This window comes from Sprattus sprattus (genome assembly GCF_963457725.1).
Source record: "Sprattus sprattus genome assembly, chromosome: 17".
NCBI lineage: Eukaryota > Metazoa > Chordata > Actinopteri > Clupeiformes > Clupeidae > Sprattus > Sprattus sprattus.
Genome location: NC_137915.1, coordinates 6,742,507 through 6,767,185, shown reverse-complemented (window position 1 = coordinate 6,767,185; position 24,679 = coordinate 6,742,507). Strand labels below are relative to the sequence as shown.

The following is a 24,679-nucleotide window of genomic DNA, read 5'->3' as shown; positions in this document are numbered from 1 at the left end:
TAACATTAGGAAAAACACTTGAACATAGATTAACATTCATGCTGGTGTTCACAATCTGGTGCAAGTGTTCTGGCAGTAGGAATACAATGCATAAATCAGTGATTGTTTGAAATTTGCCCACTAGATGGCAACAACATTAGCAAACTAGTGTTCCCATTGTACAATATAAAAGAGCTATAACAGAAACTCTACAGTAATATCACACTATCAAAAAGTACATGTGCAAAGGTGAGTATAATATTCTACTCTAAATATGTATGTTATTGGCTAAATGTATGTAATTGACTAAATGTATCAACTGCTAATTTAATGTAATAATGCTGGTAGTGCTACTGCTAATGACCATCATAAAAAAGGGAATTTAACGTACACAAAATGATAACATTGTAAGAATTATATTCTTGTAACAGTTATATTTTCTTATCCACATCTGGTCAACAAAATAAAGATTTCTCGGCGTAGCTATCTTATCCATGGCGTCATTGGAAATATAAACTAATTGAAATACAAGCTAAAAGTTTAGGACACTCCCTGGTAGTTAAAAGACCCAATCGAATAGAATTACTACATTATTTTGAAATTCAACAAGCTTAATTTCAGGGGTAAACTGCGTTCAAAAAGGTATGTGTTAATCCACTCTCCTACCCTGTAGGCTACAGGAGATGTGTGTGCTTGATAGGGTTAATTTAGAAAAGTTCATTCATTTTGCTACCTTACATTCTTAGGTTTTAAGCGGTTGAGACCCTAAGTAGCTTAAATCGTAAAAAAAAAAATAACTTTTATGCTTCACGTCTTGCTAGTTGACTGTTCTTAATCGAAAACAAGCACTTTGGCAGTTAAGTTACAGGGGAAAGTGCCTACATGACATAGAAAAAAAAAATAGTTGAATGAGGTGTGGCAGGCTTATCTCATAAACAAAAGACAAAATCAAATTAATCTATTCATTGGGGTATGCGGAACAGTGCTTAGAGTAATGCTGTGGCACATTATTCTAAAATAATAATCTAGATGCTATCTTGCTACCACTTGGTGATCGTGCTGCTGTACAGGCACACTGTTGTTTCAGTTTAATATCTTTTCCAAGGTACTATGAGTAGTTTTTAGTGGCATCTAACGGTGAGGTTGCAACCAATTGAATAGCACTCTCTCACTCCCTCCTTTCCAACCTAGGGTGATAATGTAAGACTAAAGAGGATGTAATATTCTACGACCGCAACGAATAGTCAGTTACCTAAGGTTCAGGTAAAGTCTAGGACTCTAGGTCATTAATGATGACATTAGAATATGTAATGAATTGTAACATTACTCATTAAGCCACTTTCTCAGTATGGCATTGCTATTTATAAGGCTATAACATATGGGCTTTGTTTTATACAAATGGAGCAAGCAACCTATAAGCTTTCAATACAAGCCTTCCAGTAATTGGGTGTCAAAGTGATGTATTTTTAAGACAGTAACTTTGCATTTATGTTTATTGGCCTATTTACAGTGTTTTAATTGTATATAATACATGCAATGTCAATGTTACTGGGAAGAGGATTAAGAAAGTGGCCTAAAAAAATCTATAGTCTCAGGATTAATAAAACAACTATTAACAATCATCTTTAACAGGTCTATTGAATGGCAAAAACAAATGTACCTATTTGGGTCTATAAACACATTTTCTTTATTCCTGATTAACCTCTCATGAACCTTGTCATGAACTATTACTGCAACGCAGACGTATGGCCACTGCTTTTCTGAAGATTGCAATTCGGTACTCTACCTATGCAATTGTGTATACAGGCAGAATCAAATGTACTCAATAGTAGTCTTACTCTTATTCATCAACTAGGATTACAGAGCAGCTGTGCCAGGGCGCCACTTCAATTCTGTTTTAAATACAAACAAAGGTACTTTACAGAGATCCATCGGTCATATCGGTATGACCGTGGACCCTGATATAGAAGCTTGGGGGTGAGCCCCTTATTATCTTTGCTAGATTTTTGTTTTTATTTTATCTTCTAATAACCCTTTTAATTATATTGTATTGATTCGTTTATGTAACTTTAAATAATCTTTTTTAAATTAAATTAAAGTATTTTAAGTTTTAAGTTGAATAAAACAAAACAAAAGATCTAGCCCAGGACATATGGCCATTACCTTGAGCAAGTCATCCACAGGGAGCAATGATATAAACCACTCCTTCACTGAGAGGAGCTTTCAGTATGTGGTAGACTACTGAGCTGTATATGTCCTGGATCTGGATCCAACTAGCCCACCTGCAGAGGCACATCGTGGACCTGCTGATCGTGCCTCTCCTTCTGGTGATCAGCAGCAGCCAACAACCCTCAAAAGCCACCATGAGTCTGGCCTGGTCTGAAAACTACTGATAGGATGGACACCCTCTCTTTCTCCATCAGGCGGTGCCATGCCCATTGGCACAATAGGTCTGGGGACCTGTCGTCTCTCATCTAGGGTAAGCCTGACCGGTTTCCTCCTTACCACCAGGACATCCTTCACGATCCTTCCTTGCCTCATGCACGGAACACATGTCAGAGAGAAGATTGCATAGAAGGACAGATGCGATGGACAGTCACCAACATCATTAAGTCCAGGCATGAGGCTTGCTGGAGGGGCATTGGGACCGGAGTGTTGGGAAGGACGTGTCCCTTGTGCTCTGCACTATCAATAGTTACACCAGTGGCTATTTAAAAATTACCTCTAACTAGCATTGCATTGAAAAATAATTTACACATTTACACTTATGTCTTAGTCCATCAATCTAGTTGTAAAAGTCAAATTGTCCATTGCTACTTGAATGTGAATCAGCTCACACTGGAGGAGCCATTCAATGTAAATCAACAAAAGTCCAGAAGTAGGGCAGGTATTCTGTTCACCTGTTACAATTAGGTTCAGTCTGACGCTTTTGACTGCACAGATCGACAACAACAGGTATATAGTTATAAAGATTTTAGTTTATTGCAAATATTACAAACAGTAAAGAAGAACTGCAGTTACCAAAAAAGAGAGAATTCTAGGGGAGAGAAGTGGATGTGTGTGAGCATGTGTGCGATGAGAGCGTCACTAGAGTGTTGAAGGGAGACAGAATGTTTGTGGAAGAATAAAGGTGATGGGTAACATGATGACAAAAGATATATAAAGCACAAGCTTACTTGTAGTCTGCATGACTAGTACTAAAACATTCATTTTACCTCATGAATATTTGTAGGAGGGTTGTTGCTTCTATTTGGCCAATATTCTCAGATGCAGTATTCTCAAACGCAACTCAAAAGCTAGGCTAGAAGGGCTGAATAAAGAAAGAAACTGTGTTTCAGGGACTTCTATCAATTCAAATTAGACATGAATGTTTAGATTCTGCTGGCATGTTGTTACTGACACAATCTGATTTTGCTGTTATATTTAAGCCAAAAGCCAGGATACAGTGGCTCAGTGAATGTGGTGTGTATTTTGTGCAGAAGAGTCATTGTATAAGAGACACTGTAGAAAGACAGAGTTCCTGTCTTGTGATCAACATACACTATTATTCTAGAGGTGGAGGTGGGCTTATGAGGGAGTAACATTTCTTTACCATCATGTATGAATATGTAGCCAGATGAAGTGCAGTACAAACTCCAAGACTTGTTATTGTATCCTAGAAGACAACCAAGAGCCCCTCCTTTCCTTCTGAGCCCTTTGTATGATACAGAAATGTAAACTTGTCCTGACCACTCAACCTCCCAGTAGCAGTGTTTAGATACAGCTTCTTTACACAGCACCTGCCAATGTACATCAAATCTGTCTGGATGGTCAGGATATGAATGATTCACATTACTGAACCTTTCTCCAACTCTGTTTCCCTCAGACAATGTGAGGACATTATGAGCAGTGTTGGGATCCAGGGTAAGCTGGCAGGCATCTGAGGGAGGATAAAACATGTCTCATTGAGCAATTAGTGATCAAGGGCATAATGGTTTAATCCTTACTATTAATCCATTATCATGTGCACTACCGGCTGATAGATGTGTGTGTTGTATGTGTGTTTTTATGGGTGTTTATGTATTTGTGCATGCAGTACATATATGTCTATCATATACTTACATGCCAGGAAATCCTCTCTGGTCGTAGGCTCAGGCAGTGATAGAAAGCTAACAAGCTCTGCTGTAAAGACAATAAGACACCCTTCAACAACCACAACTTTCTGGGTTGCATCAACATTGTATTCAGACGTAAGGTTTTTAAAGTAATGGAGTATACACATGGAGTACATAATGCATCTCATACCAGTATTAGAAATGTCCTTTAGTCCCTGCTGGAGTGAATCCTCTAATTTATCCCTGAGCTGAGAAAGTCTTTCTTTTACTTCATCAAAAGACAGATCTGTGTGGACCTTGGGTCTGGGTGAGTTGTCAGGAGCAGAGGAGGAACAGAGAGACGGGAAACTCTACAATAACAGAAAATGAGCCAAATGAAATTAAACTGGAGCATTTTGGCCCAGGCCAAGGCATCCATTGCCCTGCATCATACAAATAGACATGTTAAAATGAGGCACTGGTAGCATTTAATTTAATTTGAAGCAATTGAGGTGCAGGAGACTAAAGACCACGTCCACTCTGACATGTCCAGCTCCAGTCTGGTACAATCTAAATCTAGCCAGATCAGATCTAATGCAATGCAAAATGGCACTGATGTTAGGGGTTATCAATGTAATATTTTGAAATTATATATAACCAATCACAATCTCTCTGCATAATAAATAAAGAAGAGTTGCCTCGGTTACCTTTTCTTCTCTATTATGTTTACCACATTACCAAAGTGCACCTGAATAGGTAACAGAAGTTTTGACTGAGAGGTAGAGCGGTGTCAACAGTTCTTTTTTTTTTTTTTTTACATAAATAAACTAATCTCTTCTGTGATAAAGCATCACATTTAGCTAATGACATTACCTGAAGGAAACAAATGTGGTTGTCAGTGGTTGAAAGCTGCTCCAGCTCAGCATCTCTCTTCTTCAGCTCAGCAATCTCCTGCTCCAGTTTCTCCATGAGTTCTTCAGCTCGACTCACCTCAGCCCTCTCCTGATCTCTGATCAGTTCTGTCACCTCTGAGCGTCTTCTCTCAATGGAGCGGATTATTTCAGTAAAGATCCTCTCACTGTCCTCCACTGCTGCCTGTGCAGAACTCTGTTTGGACAAGATACAAGACATGAATGGCTACAGCAGTCTCTTGTTATTTCCTCTGGTTGATAAAACTCACCTGAAGAGTTTTCACAGCCTGTCTCAGGTCCTGCAGTTCAGTCTCTTTTTCCTGGACTATCCGTAGGGATTTTCTCAGAGTATCATGCAACAGTTTCTGTGAACAGGTACATCTATAAGAGTTGTGTACTTAATGTACTGAAAGAATAAAACATATGTATTACTACTGATAGTCATTTTCATGATTAAAAGAGTTAGAAGCCATCAACAGTTTGACTATTTTTTCATATAACCATAACCATTTACCCTATATATGTTGATGTATCAAATGTGGGAGTGAAATAAAGAAAATAACCTTAGGATCAAAAACTGAGAATAAAGTCAGAGAAAGCTGCTGTTATTCACTTTAATGTGTTTATCAGTGCAAACAAACTAAAACCTTTTAGCTGGAAGGCCTTTGTCAGTATCAGGTGTATTGGCTAAGTAAGGCTCACCTGTTTCTCAGTTCTCTCTGCTGTGACAAACTGTTTTATGTCCATTATGTTCATCCATGACACACAGCATACATATGCATCTCTGATCAGTGCGACAGAAGACCTTTAGTAGTTCATCATGATGAGAGCAGATCAGATCTTCTAGATTACCAGCAGCTTCAATCACTTTGTGTTTCTTCCCTGGGTTGAGATCATTATGAACTCTGAAGTGAGTTTCACAGTAAGAGGACAGACACACCAGACAGGACTTGACTGCCTTTCGTTTTCTCCCAATGCAGACGTCACACTCCACATCTCCAGGTCCAGCATAACAGTGAGCAGGTGGAGCAGCCTGGAGTCCCATAATCCTCAGCTTCTCCACCACTTCAGCCAGCATGGTGTTTCTGCCCAGAACTGGCCTTGGTGTGAAGGTCTGTCTGCACTGTGGGCAGCTGTGGACTCCCTTCAGATCTTCCTGATCCCAGCAGCTCGTAATACAATCCATACAGAAACTGTGTCCACAAGGAATTCCCGCAGGATCCTTCAGTAGATCAAGACAGATTGGACAGCTAAACTGGTCCTGACTCCATACAACACTGGCCTCTGCCATTTTGTGCTACTCTCAGTGTGTCTGTGTATTTTTCCCTCTCTCTCGTTAGATGTAGTTTACTCTTGTAATCTCTTCCTTACAGTCCAGTTAGAGGCAGAACTGAGTTTCGTTTCTCTGTAAAGAGCACAAGAGAAGAGCACTACCTCATGTTAACCCAAGACAAGGATCATGGGAAACAGGATGCATAGGGAAAATATCACACATAATGAGAACCTACTGCCTGCCTTTCTAACACATCAGCTTCTTTCTAGAAAACTCCAGACAGTCTAGAAAACTTTCTAGAAAAAATATCTAGACACTGTAGGGATGCACATTTTAACGCAATTTCCTAATTTCTCTCAAAATTGAAGGACAATCATCAAGAAATTCACATGGCAATAATTCTGAAAAATCTTAATAACAAAGACACTGTACATAGCAAGCCATGCATTAAGTGTCTTGATGCTTTAGACCATTATGAGGTTGAACAAAGGAGGGCCCAAAAATTCAAAGTAGGCCTTCAAACAATATCCAGCCCTGGTTAAGTTACAAACAAAAAACTTTGTCTCACCCAAAATGAACTGCTCTTCTCCTGCAAAATAGGATCTAAAAATCAAAGTACCATATATTCCAATGATCCCCAAACAGGCAAGTAAGAGAGAATATACTCCATAAACTGGCCAAAGGCTCCTTACAGAAATCTTCCAGTTTCTTTTGTTTGGCACACACAATGGCTTCTCCACCTACTAGGAAAGTCTCACAGGTGTCCCACAAATGCACTTCTTTCCTGCTTCCTCAGGTGTGCTGACATAAAACATAAAAGTCCCACTTCCTGTTAGAATCAGTAAAAGTCCTGAGAGCAATTATACAAAGGAAAGTAAATAAAGTATCAAATCAAACGAAACTTGTCCACAGTTCTACACAGTTCTTCTGTTTTTTGTTGTCTTGAATCCACCAGACCTTTCAGTCCCTCATTGTTATCATGAGTAGTCCACTAGAACATGGGTTTTCAACCAGGGGTCTGTGGCACCATTGCAGGGGGTCAGCAGAATCACAATCAATTTTTATAAATTCGCTTTGATATTTCAACACAATTCCAGATTACTCTTGAATATCGTGAAAATATCGTGTTATAGGCAGAATATCTGTGCTCGACGTGAGAACAACATTTTAGCTGTAGATAACTTCAGTCGTTCACCAAAAGTATTACTTTTTCGACTAAACTTCAAAATACACTTAAACTGCAGATGATTGTCAACTTCGCGCACAAGACTGCAGGTTATGAATAATAATAATAATAATGAGTATGACGTTAGGGACGCAATGTATTAACAAAGCACAGGCTACCATAGACTGGATAGGTGCAAGGCTACATTCTGTAATCGTGAATCTCCTTTATATTATTTTAGACATATTTTTCTTATTTTAGATATTTTTCACGATATTCAAGAGTAATCTGGAAATGTGTTGAAAAATCAAAGCGAATTTATAAAAAAAAAAAAAAAATCAATGGTGAACTGATCAACTTAGGCTCATATCACGGACCCCCTGCAATGCCGTCGCTGACCCCCGGTTGAAAACCCCTGATCTAGTTGTTAAAAAGAATTGTCCTTTGTTGCTAGAAATTGAATCTGCACACACTGACTGATTCTGGAGGAGCTATTCTTTGTAATTTAACCAGATCCCCAAAACAGGCCAGGTACTCTGTCCACATGTTGCAATATTGGTTGGTTGAATATTTTTGATATGTATGGTTTGATGTGTGACGTTTGTGACTGCATAGATCGACAACAAGAGACAAGACATTTTTGAAATGTTTTAGTTTATTGCAAATAATACAAACAACTAGAAAATGCATTTCCTGAAGGAAATACCAGTGCATGAAATGCAAAGGTTAAGAAAGGAAGAAGAAAAGAAAGAAGAGTGAAAGAAGGAAAGAAGAAAGGAAAGAAGAGTGGAAGAAGGAAAGACAAAAGGAAAGAAGAGTGAAGAAAGGAGAGAAGAGTGGAAGAAGGAAAGAAGAAAGGAAAGAAGAGTGAAAGAAGGAAAGAAGAAAAGAAAGAAGAGTGAAGAAAGGAAAGAAGAGTGGAAGAAGGAAAGAAGAAAAGAAAGAAGAGTGAAATAATGAAAGAAGAAAGGAAAGAAGAGTGGAAGAAGGAAAGAAGAAAAGAAAGAAGAGTGAAAGAAGGAAAGAATAAAGGAAAGAAGAGTGTAAGAAGGAAAGAAGAGTGAAGAAAGGAAAGAAAAGTGGAAGAAGGAAAGAAGAGTGGATGAAGGAAAAAAGAAAGGCAAGAAGAGTGGAAGAAGGAAAGAAAAATGGAAGAAGAAAATAAGAAAGGAAAGAAGAGTGGAAGAAGGAAAGAAGAGTGAACAAGAGTGGCTCTGGATAAAGAGAGAGTGAAAATATTGAAAAAAGGAGATAAAAATGGAGTGAAGAAGAGAGATTGAGGGTGAGAGAAAGTTGACTGAGAGAGAAAGATGGAGAGATGGAGAGAAAAAAAAATAAAGAATGGATGGTGTCTTAATGTTCCTAGTTACAGTTAAATTGAGAGGGACAGAGAGAGAGGAGGTTCCTTTGATTTGGCACAGGTGTCAGTAAAGCACAGGTGCAAGCCAGTTTAAAGACCCTATTATGATGTCATAATGGCCCAATGTAAGTCAATGGGAGAAATTTATATTAGTTTTTCTTTAATATCTTAAAAAGTATAAAGTTTAGAAAAGTGAAAAATACATAGCATAAGTGTCGTTTACAAGACCTACGCGACAAAGTTTGAATGAAGTTTCTACGTTAAGCGGTTCGGGCTGAATTAATCGCAGAAAAAGGTAACAAGAATAAGAAGAAGAAGAAGAAGAAGAAGAAGCCTAGGAATAACAATACAGGGCATTTCATGCACTGTAATAATGAATAACTCCATTCAAGGGAGGGAAGTGGATGTGTGAGCATGTGTGCGATGAGAGCATCACTAGAGTGTTGGAGGGAGAAAAAATATGTTTTTTGAATATCACGGTAACCTTTGCCAAATTTAAGAGACAACCCTCCCACAAACACTTCTGAGGTAAGATTAATGTTTAAGTACTAGTCATGCAGATGAAAAGTAAACTTGTGCTTTATATAGCTGGTGTCAGACACTATCTACCCATCTACCCACACTCAATTGCTTCCCAACACCCAACACTAACATCAAAAACCTGGGTGTAACTGTCAAGTTTTTTCATTTACGCAATATTGCCAAAATTAGAAAGGTCCTATCCCTCCAAGATGCAGAAAAACTAATCCACGCATTTATTACTTCCCCCCTCGATTACTGTAATGCTCTCCTGTCCGGATGCAGCATCAACACAATAAAGAGCCTCCAACTTATACAGAACGCTGCTGCTCGTACGCTCACCAGAACTTAAAAGTATGAACACATCTCACCGGTACTCGCCTCTTTGCATTGGCTCCCCGTCATAAGTAGAAAGTCGAAAGTACTCCTGCTAACATAAAAAAGCCCTAAACGACCTGGCTCCCAACTACCTCAAGGAATTAGTCGTCCCCTATTGCCCTCCAAGGCTGCTCCGTTCCCAGAGTACAGGCCTCCTGGTAATTCCAAGAATATCAAAAACCACAATAGGAGGCAGCCTTTAGCTACCGAGCCCCCCTCCTCTGGAATAATCTCCCTGCCTCCATCCGAGATGCAGACACCGTACCTATATTCAAATCGAGGCTAAAGACATTCCTCTTTAGTGCATCCTATAGCCAAAAGTAATTGTGTCGACAAACCCATCACCTGCTGCGCTAGCCACCCAGACATATCCAAACAAAAATAATGTTCTAATAAAAAAATTAAGAAATACAAAAATGAAATATTTCATCTGTGTGTGTGCAGGTTGCAAGTTGCAGGCAGTGTATGTTGCACTGTGAAAGAGTGCTATAACAGATCTCGGGTGTGACATGCAGCTGTCCTCACTCACCAGAACTAAAAAAGAAAACTTACGACTGATACCTCCATAAGTACACTACCAAACTAAATAACAAATGCCAGCATTACTCATCTGTGTGTGTGCAGGTTGCAAGTTGCAGGCAGTGTATGTTGCACTGTGTAAGAGTGCTATAACAGATCTCGGGTGTGACATGCAGCTGTCCTCACTCACCAGAACTAAAAAAGAAAACTTACGACTGATATCTCCATAAGTACACTACCAAACTAAATAACAAATACCAACATTACTAAACATATCTTCTCCCTTTATCTTTCTCTCTCTCTCTCTCTCTCTCTCTCCTTCCATATCATATTGCCTATGCCTATAATAACACTGATAAAATAGCCATATTGCCTACTGTTAAATCTACTACCCAAATGTATCTCCCTATCTGTTTCTGAAATTACTAACATAAATGTTCTCTCTCCCTTATAGCATGTTCCAATCGCTGATGGAAGTGGAACTATTGCTCCTCACCCCCACCACTCCGCATCTACGCACATGGACAGCTGCACTCTACCCACTCACTTTCTTCCTTTTCTTTCCCTTTTCTTTCCCTACTAAACAAGACTATCTCCGCTGTGGGACGCTGCTGTAGTCTCACCACCTGGTCTACCTGGAGAAACCCTCGGCCGATCGCACCCACCGCCACTGCATTGCCGTACACCTACTCTACCCAATACCCTATGCTAGCATTTATATACAATATACATTATTACCACCACTGAAAATGTTTCTCTGTCCCTACATCCCTTACCCCTGTAACAATAACCCTATTGGTACAGTAATCTGGTCTTGCCTGTATCATGTATTTACCACCGGATGTCTGTATACATACTATGTCCAGCGACCAAATGCTGGCTGTGTATAACCCCTGTTGCTTCCTTTCCCCTTCTGCCACACAACCCTCCCCTTTCCCCCCCTTACCATCTTCCTGTCTCCACCCGGCCGACCTCAAGCAGATGGGTCCCCCCTTATGTGCCGTGGTTCTGCCTAAGGTTTCTTCTTTGCCCCTGTTGCCATTGTGCATGCACTAAGGGGGTTTAGGCTCTGGGCTCTGTTAAGCGCCTAGAGGCAATTGTATTGTTATGGCGCTATACAAATAAAATTGAATTGAATTGAAAGTGTCTTCATGTGACCATGTGCATCTACCACATTATGTTACCACATGAAGTAAGTTTCTGTGGAAATAAACTTTCTGTGTAGATAACGGAACAAATTGTCCTGTCTTCACGACATTAAAGCAATTGATCACTGTTGCACAATCAATGTACAAATTAGACACTCAAATGAAACCCAACAGCTAGGCTAGAATGGCTCAATAAAGAAGAAAAACTGTGTCAGGGACTATCCTTTAAAATTAGACATGAATGTTTTGATTCTGCTGGTATGTTGTCACTGACACAATTTGAATTTGCTGTGAAGGCCTAGGGCAAAGCCAGGATACAGTGGCTCAGTGAATGTGGTGTGTATTTTGTGCAGAAGAGTCATTGTATCAGAGACACTGTAGAAAGACAGAGTTCCTGTCTTGTGATCAACATACACTCCTATTCTAGAGGTGGAGGTGGGCTTATGAGGGAGTGAAATTTTATTTTGATCATGTATGAATGAGTAGCTAGATGAAGTGCAGTCCAAACACCAAGACTTGTTATTGTATCCTAGTGCACAATCAATAGCCTCTCCCTTCCTTCTGAGCCCTTTGTATGATACAGCAATGAAAACCTGTGATCCTGACCACTCAACCTCCCAGTAGCAGTGTTTAGATACAGCTTCTCTACACAGCACCTGACTATGTATTTCAAATCTGTCTGAATGGTCAGGATATACATCCATCAAAGTAGAGAAAACCTCTCCAACTCTGTTTTCTTCCGACAAGTTGATGATATTATGAGCAGTGTTGGGATCCAGGGTTAGCTGGCAGGCATCTGAGGGAGGATAAAACACGACTCAGTGAGCAGTGGTGATTAGTGATATAATGGTTAAAATTATTAATATGAATTATCATGTGCACTACCAAATTGTATATGCGTGTATATTTTGTATGTGTGTTTATGTATTTGTGCATGCAGTACATATACAGTATGTGTATCATATACTTACACGCCAGGAAATCCTCTCTGGTCGTGGGCTCAGGCAGTGATAGAAAGCTAACAAGCTCTGATGTAGACACAAAAAGACACCTATCAACAACCACAACGTTGTGGGTCACATCCATATTGTATTCAGAACTGATGTTTTCAAAAGTCAGGGCACTAATGCGTCTCATACCAGTTGAAAAAATGTCCTTAAGTCCCTGCTGGAGTGCATTCTCTAGTTTCTCCCTGAGCTGAGGAAGTCTTCCTTTCACTTCATCAAAAGGCAGATCTGTGTGGATTGTGTCTCTGGATGAGTTGTCAGGAGCAGAGGAGGAACAGAGAGACTGGAAACTCTATAATGAGACAAAAAAGAGCTAAATGCCATTTGACAAACATGAACCTTCCTCCAGGCCCTACTGGAGCATTTTGGCCGAGACCAAGGCATCCAGTGCCCTGCACCATAAATAAAGACACCGGAATTGGTGTGAAAATAAGACACTGGTAATATTTTGGTAATTGAGGTGCAGGAGACTAAAGACCACGTCCACTCTGACATGTCCAGCTCCAGTCTGGTCCAATCTAGATCTAGAAAGATCAGATCAAATGCAACGCAAAATGGCTGGCACTGATGTTAGAGGTTATGAAAGGGAATGTATTTAAAATTATACATCAATCACAATATTTCTCCACTTGACATTGTGTAAATAAAGAAGAGTTGCCTTGGGTACCTATTCTTCCCTAATATGTAAAGAGCACCTGAATAGGAAACTGACTTTTTGACTGGTCTCTTCAGTAACTTTTTACAGAACTGCATAAATAAACTAATCTCTTCTGTGATAATGCATCATATCTGAGTAGTGACAGTACCTGAAGAAAACATATGTGGTTGTCAGTGTGTGAAAGCTGCTTCAGCTCATTTTCTCTCTTCTTCAGCTCAGCAATCTCCTGCTCCAGTTTCTCCATGAGTTCTTCTGCTCGACTCACTTTAGCCCTCTCCTGATCTCTGATCAGTTCTTTCACCTTAGAGCGTCTTCTCTCAATGGAGCGGATCAGTTCAGTAAAGATCATCTCACTGTCCTCCACTGCTGCCTGAGCAGAGCTCTGTTTGGACATAAGTCAAGACACGAGACATGAATTGATAAAGCAGTCACTTGTTGTAATTGATACAACTTTACTTATAACATCCGGTGAATCATTTCGGCTTTGAAACATCTACGTTCAGAATTAGTCTGCAGTGTTTGATATTTGATTGATGCTGTTCAAACGAAGGCACAGGCTGTGTCCCAACTCACCTGAAGAGTTTTCACAGCCTTTCTCAGGTCCTGCAGTTTATTCCGTTTCTCCTGGATTATCTGTTTGGATTTTCTCTGAGTATCACCCAACAGTTTCTGTGAACAGGTATATACAGTATATTAGAATTGTATATTTAACGTATTGAAAGAACAAAACATATAGGCACGTGCACAGATAGACCAAGTGGTGCTCCAGCACCTGCCCTTTTTGAGAAAAGTGCCCCTTCAGCTGGAGCCCACTTTTTTCTTCATTCATTAATATTTAAGAATACAAATTACTATCTCTGTCATCAATAACCCCCAAATGTGTTTTGATATCCGCCGACATATTTATTTGAATGAGAATTTCGCCCCGACATGCTCCACGGCGCTCAACCCCCCCCCCCCCCTCCCCCCCCCCCTCCACTTAGTGCTCATGCAGTGCTGAGCGCCAGGCCAAATGGCTGCAGCCTACTTCTTCTCTGACCCTCAGCATCAGACTAGCAGGTAATGACGGTGTTTCTGCAATCACCGACGTTGTTTGGTGATAAATTAACCACAACATTAGTGCCGCTGAAAACATTAGGTCGCAACTGGTCCTTACGCTTCATCAGTACAAAAAAAATGGTGTACTGTGTTGTCAGGTTTATAGAGATTATGTAAATCACCTTAGATTATTATGCACAACATTGATGTATCTCCTTTACAAAATTTGCAGCATAATGCCAAGACAAGAGAGACTCCAAAAGCAAAAGGACAGGGAACTGCAGCAAGCAGCTCAGGGTAGCCGCTCTCTTATCTTTGATCAGGCCATCAACGAGTAAAACAAATGAGGGCGAATCAGTAACCCTACCTGGTCTAGAAGAGCCCATGATAATTTGAGTTAGTTTGTTAACAAAACATATTTAAAAATATATAAGTTGAAAATATCCTATTGTGTTATTTATTTCGTTATTATTTTTAATTTCATAAATAATTTTGGCAATGGGTGCCCTTTTTTTTCACCGTTTGAGCACCTGCCCCCCAAACTGTCTGTGCCTGAAAACATATCATGCATTATTACTAATAAAGGCACTTTCATGTTTAAAAAAGGTAATCAAAAAGTCGTCAACATCAACACTTTGCATGTTTTCATTGAACCATAACCATTAACCCTATAATGATGTATCAAATGTGGGAATGAAGTCAAAAAATGAACCTAAGGATCCTGAGAGAAAAATCAGAGACTGCTGCTGTTATTCACATTCACATGTTTATCAGTGCACAATAAACCATTTTAGCTGGAAGGCCTTTGTCAGCATCAAGAGGAGTATCGGCTAAGCGGATCTTACCTGTTTCTTATTTCTCTCTGCTCCGACTGAAACTATTTTATGTCCTTTATGTTTATTCTTGACACACAGCATGCAAATGCATCTCTGATCAGTGCAACAGAAGACCTCTAGTAGTTTATTATGATCAGAGCAGATCAGATCTTCTAGTTTACCAACAGCTTCAATCACTTTGTGTTTCTTCCCTGGGTTGAGATCATTATGCACTATGAAGTGAGTTTCACAGTAAGAGGACAGACACACCAGACAGGACTTGACTGCCTTTCGTTTTCTCCCAATGCAGACGTCACACTCCACATCTCCAGGTCCAGCATAACAGTGAGCAGGTGGAGCAGCCTGGAGTCCCATAATCTTCAGCTTCTCCACCACTTGAGCCAGCATGGCGTTTCTGCCCAGAACCGGCCTTGGTGTGAAGGTCTGTCTGCACTGTGGACAGCTGTGTACTCCCTTCAGATCTTCCTGATCCCAGCAGCTCGTAATACAATCCATACAGAAACTGTGTCCACAGTTTATTGCCACAGGGTCCTTCAGTAGATCAAGACAGATTGGACAGCTAAACTGGTCCTTACTCCATACAGCACTGGCCTCTGCCATTTTGGGTCACTCTCTGTCTGTCTGTGTATTTTTCTCTCTCTCTCTCCGTTTACTGTTCTAATCTCTTCCTGAAAGTCGTTTACTGTTCTAATCTCTTCCTGAAAGTCAAGTTAGAGGCAGAACTGAGTTTCGTTTCTCTGGAAAGGGCTGAGCACTGAGGGGTGGGAGTGGCTTCCTAAGTAGGTAAGAGTGGAAGGAGGTGGGAGGGGCTGCAGCAGTGCAGAGAGCACAAGAGAACAACACTACCTCATGTTAACCCAAGAGAAGGATTATGGGAAACAGCAGGCATAGGAAAAATATCAGAAAGGCAGACAGTTGGTTCACATTATAACAAATTGGCTTCTTATTGGTAACTACATTTATTTTTAAGGGTGCACATTTCAAGCAACATGAAAATTATTCTGAAAAAAAAAAAAACTATACATAGCAAGCCATGCATGAAGTTTCTTGATGCTTTAGACCATTATGAGGTTGAACAAAGGAGGGCCCAAACAGAAAAAGTAGGCCTTTAAACAATATCCAGATCTGGTTAAGCAACAAACAAAAATATTATGCAAATATTGATAACAAAACTCAAACTTGATCTTTGTATGCAGTAAAATTCTTCTTTGTAGCTTCTGAGTGGTAGATAAGCCAATTGTGTCCATTTAATACTCTCACAGTACAACCTCCTCACAGATCATGTCATTGGGTTAACATATAAGTTTCTGTTGACTTTGCCATCACACAGGTTGCATGTCAGAGAAGCTTCTTAACCTTAAAATCTATGAAGAGCAGACTACGAAGCTCATTGAGTCAGGACAACTTGGAAGCTTTCATGTTAATGTGCACAAAGAAGGAAATCCTCATGTCTGTAAGCAACGACACAGTTATAGATAAAGTGGCTGAAACCAGTGCACTGCTTAGGCGGTTACTGATGCTGTAGATGCTGTTGGTGCTATTTGAAATGGAACTGTATACTGTCAATATGCCTCTTTGTTGAAGAGTGGGATACGTTTCAAATGCTTTATTTATTTATTCATGCTTTTGTTAATTTATCAACCTATCCTTGTGGAATAGTGGAATATTTGTTGTTAACTTCTCAGTTTAAGTGGATTATTATTTAACCTTTACATTATTTGTTGAACCATGGTATACAAAAAACTACAGGATAGTAAGAGCTGAACTGTTGCTTCATTTATCCAATTTCCACTACCATGAAAAAAAATGGTCCGGTCTTGGGCCTGAAATTCCCGGGCTGAAAAGTGGCCCCACTCCGGCCCTGTAAAGGCTAGATATCTCTCCCGCGTTTCGGGCCGACGGAGTGGAATGGCCGCAGATGGCGGCCATTTTGCGACAGGATAGCTCGCTCACCCTTAACATTGTGTTGGTAGTGGTACATACTTTTTAAATAACCAGAACTTGATCATTTTTCCATCGATTTTCAAACAGGTTGGTTTGTTGTACATGTAAGATATGTAGTTACGACACTGAAGAATTATAAACATGAGTTTTCATATGAAAATAACATTGAACAAAACAAATACCCCAATATCTAGGGTACTAAAACTCAGCATACAGAATGGCAACAGGAGATAAATGTATACTATTATCACCTTTATAAAAGCAATATTACTGATATAATAAAATAAAGGTGATCCCACGGGTTCTCGTTTCGAGGGAACGTTCAATAGAGCAGGCTGCACAAAAGTCTGGCATCTTCATTGGCAATAAAATCAGCAATTTCCTGTCGAAATCATAATGTAAGATGTTAAACAATCCAACCCGATTAGAAATCATGTGGAACTTTTTATTATGTTTTAGTTTAGTTTTAGTTTAGTTTATTATGTTTACAGTTTTATTATGTGCAACTTAAGTTATATTGAAAAGAAAGAACAATTATGCCTCCCCAATTGATGTAAAATGACTGATACACAATTGCTGTGATACACAATTAAGCTGCACATTTCTACATGTTCAAGCATCCAGAATTATTACCAAGGTAATGACGTTTGTAAATCAAGTCATTTGTAAATCCGTCAAGATTTTCGCGAGATAAGAGTGTAAATGATTGTGAGGATCACTGAAGTTACCTAACGTACCACTGATCCCTCCCGGAAGCTATCCTGTCGCAAAACGGCCTCCTGTGCTGTCGTTCAAGACTCCGCCGTGAGACATCTAGCCTTTATATAGGATATCTATGTCCCACACATGCACTTATTTCCTGATTCCTCAGGTCAGCTATTTATTAGAAAAGTCCCACTTCCTGTTAGAATCAGTAAAAGTCCTGATTGCAATTATAAGCAGAAAAGTAAAAAAAAAAAAAAAAAAAGTATATAATTAGACAGGAAAATTAATAAAGAATAGAATGACACCATTTGCCAGTAACTTATAAGTAAAGAGTAGATTTCTCTTTTGGACTTTATCTAGCCTCCCTCACTTCTATCTCAACAGTTTAACGTACAACAGTTGTTACTTAACTGGGGTGTATGTGTGTGAGGGTGTGAACTACGTCCTACTTAATCTGTGGCAGTGCCACAACATCAACGGCTTAAGGCTTTAGAAAGTGTTTTACAAGAGCGTCAAGACCATTACATTTTCACCAACTTATTAGTTGAAATTTGTTAAATGTTGAATTTCTTTAGATGTATGTTTGCTTGGCTTGCTTTTGTTTAAAATGTTTGAAGGTACAATGTTAATTTATTATGCAGAAATAAAGACATATGATTGTTTTGCAAATGGCAACATTGAGACGAGGTAAATTATTTTATACATTATTTCTGAATAAAAATAAAGACGTCCTTTGCCAAATTGAAATGCCATTACTGACTCTGGCGAAGGTTTTTTTAAATATTTGAGCTCAACAGCCAATTTAATTATGTCCTTCCATTTTCCTAAAACAACGTGTTTATTGGCTAGAATACTGTATGGTTCGGTTCAAGCCAACATTTTTCTTGCCCATTTACAGAGCCAAGACTGTGTACAAACACCACATTTTTTTGAGGGCACACACAGAATGGAAAGCTGACTGTGAGGAGCAGCAAATCTCTGAATTGATTAAAAAAAAAATGTATTGGATTAGAATCATGGACTGGACCTTTATGTACCAGATATTCTTGTTTCCATATAGCTTATTCCTTAAAGCCTCATTGTGCAAAACTATTATTATTACTATTTTTTGCTACTGAGCTCCCCAATGTCGACTAACAAGGTAGAGTAATATTACAAGGTTTCAGACAAATATGACTCTGCATAGTTTTATTTATTGAGACATCAGAGATAAACGCTAACATACTGTAACTAAAAGATGACAAGAAAAAGGATGAAACATTTTTGTTTTGCTGAAATACTGCTTGGATTTTCTTTCATGGTTTTCTAAGCGTATGTGTAATGATAAAATGCATAAATGCTTAATAAACACTGGACAGTGTCATTTATAACAAGCTAGCTGAGTTAGGTTTTCAAGGTTGGTTCATCTGAAAAAACTACAAATACTACCGATAACGTTACAGGCCAAATTCTTTCATAAATAACATGTTTATGATGGAGCAACTAGTGAGTCGACAACTTTCCTAACACAGACTGAATGAGTTGCAAATCAGAATTAAGGATCAGAGTAAATAATGATTGACAATAATTATTCTTATATTCATTTTCATTTGTTGCTTTTAATTGGACTTTAAAATTGGTTAAAATGTAAGAGTTTCTGGTTGAATGTCTACCAATGACGTAATTGCCCCACGTGAACGCCCCACACCCCGCAAACCCCGCTGCGTCACTTCATAACAGCAACATCATAAACTAATTTGATGTTGTTAAAAAATGCTTGTGACACCCATTACAATTGCGGGGGATAACAGCACTCCCTCCAATTAAATGATAAGCAAGTGTCATAAATTCTGATTATGGGTCAACCATTCATCACCGCCCTTTTGAGCCTGACATTTCCTTGTAAATAGGCTACTGTATGTATCACTAAAAATTGAGAGCTTAGTTGCATAAAACACAATCTTTCCTTCAAGCACAATTTTCTTTTATAGAATGTGTTTTCACATTAACCCAACTTACAATAAAGTAGTCAAGAAAACTGCTCCACCGGAAAAAAAAAAAAAAAAGGAGGAAGAATCCAGTAGGAGCGGTTCAACATGCACAAGGTATATTACAGCATAGTGTAAAGGGGCTATTTACCAGCCCAATTGCTGCGCCCTGCTGGTTACCTTATTTGGGCAACATTACCTGGGCACTGAATCAAGTCACACGCACACAAAGGTTTAGGGAAAAGCAAGGACTTTTATTTCTCATTATATTATACTTTCTAAAAGCACCTTGGAGAGAGAGCAGTGGCCAAAACACGCATCACATCCATGTAAAGTGCTAATTTGCCTCCTCCCCCCGACCGCCGGGTTTATCGAAGGTACACAGACCAGTGATCGCAACACGCAACAGTCAGATATCTAAGCCAACACACTTAGTTCCAATCTAAACGCAAACTATTAGTAATGCGACGGGTAAACAGCACTCACCCACGTCCTTGCACGGCAGCCCTCGGCTTGGAGCTTAGCAGTATCTCCTGTCCCTAACCCTTTGTTTCTACACAAGCAAACCTATTATATTCCCCTTACCAATTAATTAATGCAACACAGGTGTGTCGCGACGTCTAGACCGGCGGGCGGGCTGGACCCCGGCCCCCATCAGCTTGCACTCAAACCACCTGCTTACATCCACCCACCCTACATCAAATGGGTCCTTGCATTCCCAGAACACACAGATCACATTTGTTAGCGTTGGGGTAGTTGACCCTTGGTGGTGCGAGAAGAGCGATGTAGGCCCTCCGTGTCAGGGGGAGAGGGGCCCAGGGCTGTTGGTGAAGCCAGACCAAGCCCAACTGATTGAGCTTTGCATGGGGTTGATCCCTGGGAGTCCTGCATCTCCAACCTTAAAGGTGCTGCTGGACCTGCTGGACAACCCCACACCCAAGGATACATGCATCGGCTACGCTCCTTGTTGGCATCGGGGGCCGTGACTATAACATGTTTATGATGGAACAACAAGTGAGTCGACAACTTTCCTAACAGCCTGAATGAGTTGTAAATCAAAACTATTAAAAAGACTCCCTTTTCCATAAAATCATCTCAGAGAAAGTTTAGAGAACATGAATGAGTGAAAAATGACTTATGAGTCTTTTAAGAATACTGAGAAAACACTGAACAAACACTGTTGATCATCTATTATATTTATTTAAAAAAATGTTCTGGTTATAATAGTTTCAAGATGCCGGGTGACTGAACTAATTGGTGTGTGTGCCTTAAGCATGAGGATCACTGCTCTCTCCGGGTGAATCAGTATGCTGCCATCTACAGGATAGAAAGAGAAGCTCAGGTCACAGTTTTCTCCTGGTGAATCAGAATGCTGCCACCTACAGGATAAACATGAGAAGCTCAGGTCAGAAACTTGTGCCAAGCAACATCAGAATATTATATAAGGACACACGTTATCACTCTCCATTAAATCAATTCAATTCAATGAATTAATATCTGTGAAACTTCCCAAAAGTGTGTGTGTGTGTGTGTGTGTGTGTGTGTGTGTGTGTGTGTGTGTGTGTGTGTGTGTGTGTGTGTGTGTGTGTGTGTGTGTGTGTGTGTGTGTGTGTGTGTGTGAGTGTGAGTGTGTGAGTGAGTGAGTGAAAACACAAAAGGGTTTATTGTATTTGAAAAGTTACTTTAGTTATGCTATAGATCATCCTATAAGTGGTCTCGGTGACCTGTTGAAATTTAGCTGTGAAATGAGAAAAGATAATGCTGGTTAATATTCATCTATCAATCCATTGATCAATTCAGCAATGTACGAGCAAGAGATAAAGTGTGCCAACTAAAAACCTAAATATTATAATATGTTACAACGGATTGCGGTAAAATGAGAACGAGAGAGAGAGAGATGCAAAGTTGATGCAAATTAACATGGAGACTACCTCATTGCTAATGTTGCAGTTGAAATATTTCTGAAGATATTTTTGCTCGTTGTAATAATACAAAAGAATAGCAGAGTCGTGTATGCAATAATATGTTTAACTAGAAATTTTACTGAAAAATAAATAAACAATTTACACGCACACACACATACTGTATATGTATATATGTGTGTGTGTGTGTGTGTGTGTGTTAGTGTTTTTCAAAATATCATATCACCATAGATGAGGATATTTGCCAGCTTCTGCTTCAGTAGTGAGAGAACTTCTTGTTCTCTATTTGTGGCATCAAGCCATGTGTCAAATCCAAACATTGACACATTGACACTCACCACTGCTCCTGTGCTTCTCTAACTGGTGTCAGTTGCCTCATCAATGTCTTCAGAACTGTCTGTGTGTAAATTAAATGAGGTGTCATATCCACCAAAAACACCACTGCTAAGTGTCAGCCGTGTGAGGTTCATATACTTACTGTGCTTTTTCAGCCTCACCAGGGCTACTACTCCACAGACCCCACTAGCAGCAACACCCCCAAGAGACCCAACAGGAGAGGCAGGTTGAAACTACTACAACACAAATATCAGCAGTGATTCCAACAAAAGATAGTTATGACATAATCAGAATCTGAATTGACCAGAGGTCCTAAATTGTGATAAAATATCCCTAAATGGGATCCTTTCAAGCTTGCAGTTCCCAGATTAATTGTAGCTGGTGTGACAGTTTGTTCTGTAACTGGGAAATCTGAAATGTATTGATACATGAAGATGCTTTTGAGAATAAATGCTTTAAAAACTTGATCATTCACAGAAGACAGATTCGGAATTCATGCTTTTATACAAACCATTACAGGTATGATTTGACTCTTTGGACAGGAGTGAGGTAGTCATTAGAGTTCAGTTAAAAACTAAACTTATGTAAAGCTATAAAATTACAACTTACTCTGGAGAAGGGGGTGTGTTTGTGGTGGACGTGGAAGACACATCATCAACTGAAGATTAGAATGGTAAAAAGACAGGAGATTTCACAAATTACACAAACTGTTTGATACTGTGTGTGTGTGATAACAACTGCCATGCTATGGTTCAGTGGTGCTGAGATGTTGAACACTACAGGACTGGCAGACTCAACACATCCGTAGTTTATTTGCTTCACCTTACATTTAGACAGAATTTGTGAAAGGAAGATATACCCTCCTACCAACCTAAATCAATGAGTACATTATTATTTCATTCTGACTATTCCACAACACACAAGGATAAGCAAATTATCTGAGGTTAAAGACTAGTTACAGGCTTTGTACTGCACATAAAATGCAGATATCATAATAACCATTTTATCTTGAAAGCTGGTGAGAAGGATGAAGATACTGAAGTCCATGTCATTAGACGAATGTCTGAGTGTACTTTGAAAATGCCAGAAGCCCTTGCAAGCCGCCTGCTTGTAAAAGTCTACTACTTGCCTTAACCATGTCCTCTTTTTCTCTACGCTTGTTTTTGTGTATCTCTTCATCTAACCATAATATTGCTTAGTATCATAACAAAGATGACTACTGACTAGTATTTAGAAGAAGGCCAAAAGGGGAAGAGGTGAATTTCATGTTTTTCTGATTCTGATTTCTGAGTCTGTATCATAATGCATTGTCATTCTAATGAAGACACAATAATGTGGAGACAAACAAGGTGTCAACAGTTGAACAGTTGGTCACACAGTATCACTACGCAAGCTTTGCTATTCAGTGAGAAGGTATTCATATCCACACCCTCCCCCCAATATAGTGGTTTAATTCTGCTTTCTGACACATGAGAATGTGAAGTGTGTTAAAATATATATATTTTGCATTTTCAGAAACATATGTCCCTTCCTTTGCATGCTTTAGTAAGGCTATACACCAAGGGCGTAGGTTTGGTCTCAGCATTGGTAGGGACACTGCCCGGCAGACAACATATTTCCTTATTGAACAAAATTACCTAATGATTAGTACAGTACAGTACATGCAATGCATTTGTTTTTTCTGAAACTAATTTTTAATATGTAGGTAATTGGTTCAGGTTTTATGGAGCTGTACTAGGCCTACATCATCTGTACTGGATTGCTGTGCAATCAAATAATGTCAGGGCTCTCAAGTGTCACACATTGAGCGTGTCAGTCACTCATTGAGCGTGACAGTCACTCATTTCGGTCTTTAGTCACGCTCTCCCGCCACACATCGTATTTCTCACGCTGAAAAAAAGCCTCTAGGCTATTTAATGTGCTGCAGCGCGCAAACATGACCTGGATGCGCTGCCCTCACCATGGAGGAATCAAGCACGTCTCCACGAATCCCTGGAGTTCTACCGTGAGGTGCCACTTATCAGCCAAAAATAAATAAAAAAATGGGCTACACAATAGCTAATTAGAAAAAAACGTATCTTTTGTATCAGGGTAAGATTTGATCCAGCAACCAAAGAAAATAAAGCATCCTGGAATCACGAGCGATTGATCTTCTGAAAGTTTCGTTCACCTGAGGATACCACCAGAGCTCCGAGCATCAGTCTTCTACAGGAGAAAGTCGTCTCCTGTTTTAATGTTACAAGAATTTCACAATGGTTTGGCACAAGCAATGACAACGTGACTGCAGTAAGAGAATATTTCCCAGATAATTAGCATTTTAGCCAACACAGTTTTTAGGTTTACAGCCTGCCTTTTCACTATAGCTTTGACTACTAACTTCGTTAATAGGCTATAATAAATTGAGTAGACCTATTAAATATATATATAGACTATAATTTGAACGGAAATTAGGAATTATTTTTGTGTTTGCTTGAGAAGAAGAAACCCCAAGAAACCTCTTCTTTAACTAATATCCCACACTCAGGGCACATCTTTGTGAAACACCAACTTGTACTGAAGACTAAGCTGCTCTTTCACATATTACTTCAACTTCGACAATAAGATGATTAGCCTACAGATCATGGAAAAGCATGAACTCTATGAGAGAAGTTGTGAGCCCATAATAGAGGTCAAAAAAGCAAGTGAACTCAGTCATTCTACCATGTGGGTCAGTACATGAAAAAGGGCTCAGTTCCAATAAGATGTTTTAGTGTATATAACTCTGATTTGAACAGTAACAACTCCAGTAGTAATGGGTGATGTAGGCCAACAGAGGCCTCAATATGAACTAGCAGGGTATTTGGTCACAAGATTAGGCTTAGTTGCCAACATCACTGCACCTTGAGAGCTACATTTAATTAAAATAAACTGCAACGCAATGTTTTTTTCTTACAGAATGTGT

At 39.4% G+C, this 24,679-nt stretch overlaps 2 protein-coding genes across 2 annotated transcripts; both read right to left on the bottom strand.

Annotated features, from left to right (window-relative positions):
* Window positions 1–3,371: 3,371 nt before the first annotated feature.
* On the bottom strand, window positions 3,372–6,254 carry LOC308378334 (tripartite motif-containing protein 16-like; the record flags this gene model as incomplete). Its single annotated transcript, XM_080855206.1, is given in 7 exon segments — window positions 3,372–3,898; window positions 4,081–4,140; window positions 4,264–4,423; window positions 4,926–5,159; window positions 5,233–5,328; window positions 5,666–5,693; window positions 5,695–6,254. Coding segments are annotated over 7 exon segments (1,665 nt in total).
* Window positions 6,255–11,591: 5,337 nt separating this feature from the next.
* On the bottom strand, window positions 11,592–15,505 carry LOC308378335 (tripartite motif-containing protein 16-like protein; the record flags this gene model as incomplete). Its single annotated transcript, XM_080855207.1, has 6 exons — window positions 15,114–15,505; window positions 13,564–13,659; window positions 13,139–13,372; window positions 12,465–12,624; window positions 12,297–12,353; window positions 11,592–12,121 (listed from the first exon to the last, which is right to left on the bottom strand). Exons 1-6 carry the CDS (start codon window positions 15,462–15,464, stop codon window positions 11,592–11,594), a joined length of 1,428 nt encoding a protein of 475 aa, XP_080711333.1. The 5' UTR covers window positions 15,465–15,505.
* Window positions 15,506–24,679: the final 9,174 nt, after the last annotated feature.